General features: G+C 37.3%; 1 protein-coding gene across 2 annotated transcripts in view; it reads left to right on the top strand.

The window, feature by feature from the left end:
• The window catches only part of LOC111446630 (protein EMBRYONIC FLOWER 1-like), an 8,454-nt gene extending 5,127 nt beyond the window's left edge, over window positions 1-3,327 (top strand). The window contains exons 7-8 of one of the 2 annotated variants that reach the window (XM_023085519.1): window positions 830-2,579; window positions 2,698-3,327. In XM_023085519.1, the coding sequence (XP_022941287.1) occupies window positions 830-2,554 (1,725 nt within the window). In that variant the 3' untranslated portion in view covers window positions 2,555-2,579; window positions 2,698-3,327. Of the gene's footprint in view, window positions 1-829; window positions 2,580-2,694 lie in introns of both variants that reach the window. The other variant, XM_023085518.1, reaches the window with a different exon arrangement.
• Window positions 3,328-3,883: the final 556 nt, after the last annotated feature.

Raw genomic sequence — 3,883 nt, 5'->3', positions numbered from 1 at the left:
CCTCCCCCCCATCCCCCCCCCCCCGTCTAAATTACCTACGTTCTGCATGGTTCGTCTAATTGAAATAGCTTCATGACTAAAATGTTTCTTGGATTTCACTGGAATAATTCATTGATGCTAACATTTGATGTTTTGTATAATGCCTCAAGGACTTCAGCCTAATGAATTTATTAGTTAATATTTAGTGTTGTAAGTGTTGAGGTTATGGATCATATCTGGTTGAAACGTTTGAATTTTTCTCATTTTCTTAATGTTTTATTTACCATTCTCCTACAAGTTGGAACTGGAAAGTGGCAAACTATTACATTTCTTCCCCTCCTGCCCTTTTCCAAGAACGAAGTCTCTAAAGATTGGTCACTTTCTGTTTCACTCATTTCTGCTATAAGTTTCCACCACCATTCTCTCACCACTTCTCTATTATAGTATTTTCAGGGAACTTTAACTTTAAGTCACAAATGTGCCTGCTGCTTTATGGTAAAGCTTGCAGATTCCATTTCTCTATATTCCTCTTCATGCTCAATCCTAGGTTCTTATGTGTCCTGAAGATGAAAATCTTGTTCGTTTATGTTTCTTGGAACTGGGAACTTTATTTGCAACGACAAATTTAATAAAGATTGTAAGCTACCTGTCTTTTGTTGATTATGGAATCATGATTCTTTTAAGGTTTATTTATGTAAAGTCTACCATTATTTGGAGATTGTTTAGACTTTTCTTTTCCTTTATTTACTGTAGATTTATTTACTTACTCGTATTCCTTTTAATTCTTTCATTTCCTATCTCCTTAAGATTCCAGGTTTTGTTCCTTAGTTTCTATGGTTTTGTTTTGTAGGATAATTATGGGGTAAACAAAGCTGAAAAGAATGTTCAGGAGCACTTGGCAGCCCAGATGAAACAGAGTGAGCATACTGTTGGTAAGATATCTGAGCAAAGGGCTATAGATGACATTCCAATGGAAATTGTTGAGCTCATGGCTAAAAATCAGTATGAAAGGTGCCTTGGTAATACTGTAAATAGTAAATCCCTATCGAAGACAAGTTCAAAGAAAGCTCAAATTATGAATTTCAGTAATGCATGTGGCAAAAGTGGCTCATTGCAGGAGAAAAACAGTCACAAGTGGAAACCCCAGGTTAGGAATGGGAGAAATAACTTACCTACGGCAGGAGATAATGTGGGATACGGCAAGCAAAGTTCAGGTAGTTACTTTTCTCACACTGAGAGGGGGCATTTTAATATAGACCAGCTACGTCAGACTCTTATCCCTCCAGAATATACCACATTTGGACATTCTCAAAATAAGTCATCAAGTACTGTCAAATTTTTGGCAAGCAGTACTGGTGAGACTGCACGTCCTCAATATAGCCAATATACTGGAGGTCTGGGAGATCAGAAGTCCTCTCATTCCAGATTGCAGTCGTTCAGTGGATATAACGCACATCAGCCTGTTTCACAAAACAATGTAGACGTAGCTCATCTATGGACAGAAGCCCTGCCAAATCACCATCCATATGTACCGACCACTCCTAAAAAGGTTGCTTCTCAGTCGACTATTGTAAATGCTAATACGAACTATCCTGAATCAAGTAGCAAAGGGACAATGAATCGAGAGCATAATCTAAAAAATTTTCATCCCAAAGTTACCAACCTTGAAAAAGAAGATGGTAATTATGGCTTGGAAAATTCCAGGACCAGTGCAAAGCACCCATTTCCTTGCCATTCTAATGGGATTGAGCTTCCCCGGGGGTCATTGGATTTGTATTCTAATGAAACCATGTCAGCAATGCATTTACTCAGCCTTATGGATGCAGGAATGCAGCGCACTGAAACTCATGACAACCCAACATTTCCCAAGAAACCTTTTTCCCATGATCTTAAAGCTAAGGACATTTCTAGGATGGATATTGGTTTGCACAAGGCGTTTGATACAATAAATTATTCATCTGATTATTATGGTGAAATCCACCCGTCAACAAAGTCTCACAATTGTTTCCCTCCTGCTTCAGTGGGCGGTGCATCAATTTCTCCTTCCATAGGAAATGAATGTTGTGAAATAGTTTCTGATTTAACAGGTAAAGTTGCATTGCAGTGTAAACAGAAAGAGATTACTAAGTGCTCCACTTCAACATGGAACAGAGTTCCAAAATCACAGACGAGTGTATTTACAAGTGGTAGTCTAGGCACCAATGAAGGAATTTTTCCCATTCATAGCTTGCAAAGGAAATCTGGAGGGCCTTCTAGTTCTTTAGTGTCTATGTCTGGATACCACAGAGTGGAAAATCCTGGTCAGTGTATAATAGAGCGCCATGGTACTAAAAGAATGTTGGAGCATTCGAAAGTCAGTTCTGAGTTTGGAATCTGCAGCATCAATAAAAATCCTGCTGAATTTAGCTTACCAGAAGCAGGAAATGTATACATGATAGGGGCTGAAGATCTACATTTTTCAAAAGGGATTTCTCCTAAAAAAATATCTAGCTTGAATAATATGGATGGACGCAAACGCAAGAGGAACGTGAAGCATACTGTTGTACAACCGCATGCATTACGCTATAGTATGTGAGATCATCGCCATGAAAATCACGCTGGTAATATTCTAATGTCTCTTAGTTCTTGAAATGGTTCAAAATATATTTTAATCTATGCCATTGGCCATATATGCATCTTTTGAAGCTATCTGATTGCATTTTCTTCATTTTTCAGCAGGATTTTAACTTTTAAATGGTTCCTCCTTTTCATTATTTGGGAACTTGAAATGTCTTCCGGTTAAAATAATGGTAGAAAATGTAGAAAATATCAGATATATGCGCTGCTGTTGCACCAAAGGATATATATATGGTTTGGGTAACTTCCCTTCATTATTTTCTCTCTTTCTGGCACTCTCCAACAAAGACTAGCTGCGAATGTGGCATCTTTGGTATAAGCTATAAGACCTGTACATAAAAAGTACATGAATCTTGGGATTCATCAGTACATTCATTGTATATCCAAATTTTGGTTTGATTGATGTTGTGCGTTGTTATACTTCACAAGGTTCTGTATATACACTGAGTTCCACTCTTTGGTTGTCGGAAGAGGGTAAGTTATGTGCTTCTATGCACTGATGCGGTAGCAGTGTGAGAAGGAATAACAGAGAATCAGCTTGATATTTCTCTTTAGAAGGTATTTACAAAATCCGAGGGCTCATTGTTAGATTGTTCGTGTTTGGAACTCTAATATTTGTATCTGATGTTGTGGGAGTGAACTTGAAATAAAAAATAAAAAAAAGAAAAAGAAGAAAAAAACTGCTTGTTCTCTTTATAGAAGATCCGTGGAGAACAGTGTTTGTTTTTTGTCCATAGTTTCTCTCTTTTTTTCCTATGCTTTTTTCTGTTTTAATTCAATGCTTTAACTAGTTGAACTGTATTTCAAATCTTGTATCAGGCAACGTGAGATGCTGCCACGCCAAATTGTTCTCTTATTGAGTTCTTTTTGAAACTCATTTGAGTATCAAACCTTTCTTAGATTGATAGCGGTTTCAAATATCTAACTCATTTGATGCATCTTTTTTGTGTATACATTAGCTTTGTGATTTGAAAGTGTGCTTGGGTTAACCACTAATCATTAGTGTGAGCCGAACAGTTCAAGGTCCTTCAGGCTTCAACCTCATTCATCATGAGGCCGAGCTTCTATTTCAAAATATTATGAATTTGATCCGCTTTGTCGGAATAAACTTCTAATTTGTAGTTTATAGTTTAAGGGCAAATCCAGCTTTCAAGATTTGAAGATTTGAAGTGGATGATGATACCCTTCCCCTACCAACATATAAATGCATGAGATGAGATGGTATCATAGTTGTTACCGTTCATGAGGGCTTTTCTATTTTCCTTTTCTTCGTCGAGATTGGGTTGGT

Source organism: Cucurbita moschata, unplaced genomic scaffold, assembly GCF_002738365.1.
Source record: "Cucurbita moschata cultivar Rifu unplaced genomic scaffold, Cmos_1.0 Cmo_Scf00008, whole genome shotgun sequence".
NCBI lineage: Eukaryota > Viridiplantae > Streptophyta > Magnoliopsida > Cucurbitales > Cucurbitaceae > Cucurbita > Cucurbita moschata.
The sequence above is the reverse complement of the archived record's forward strand: the minus strand, read 5'-3'. Positions and strand labels throughout refer to the sequence as shown.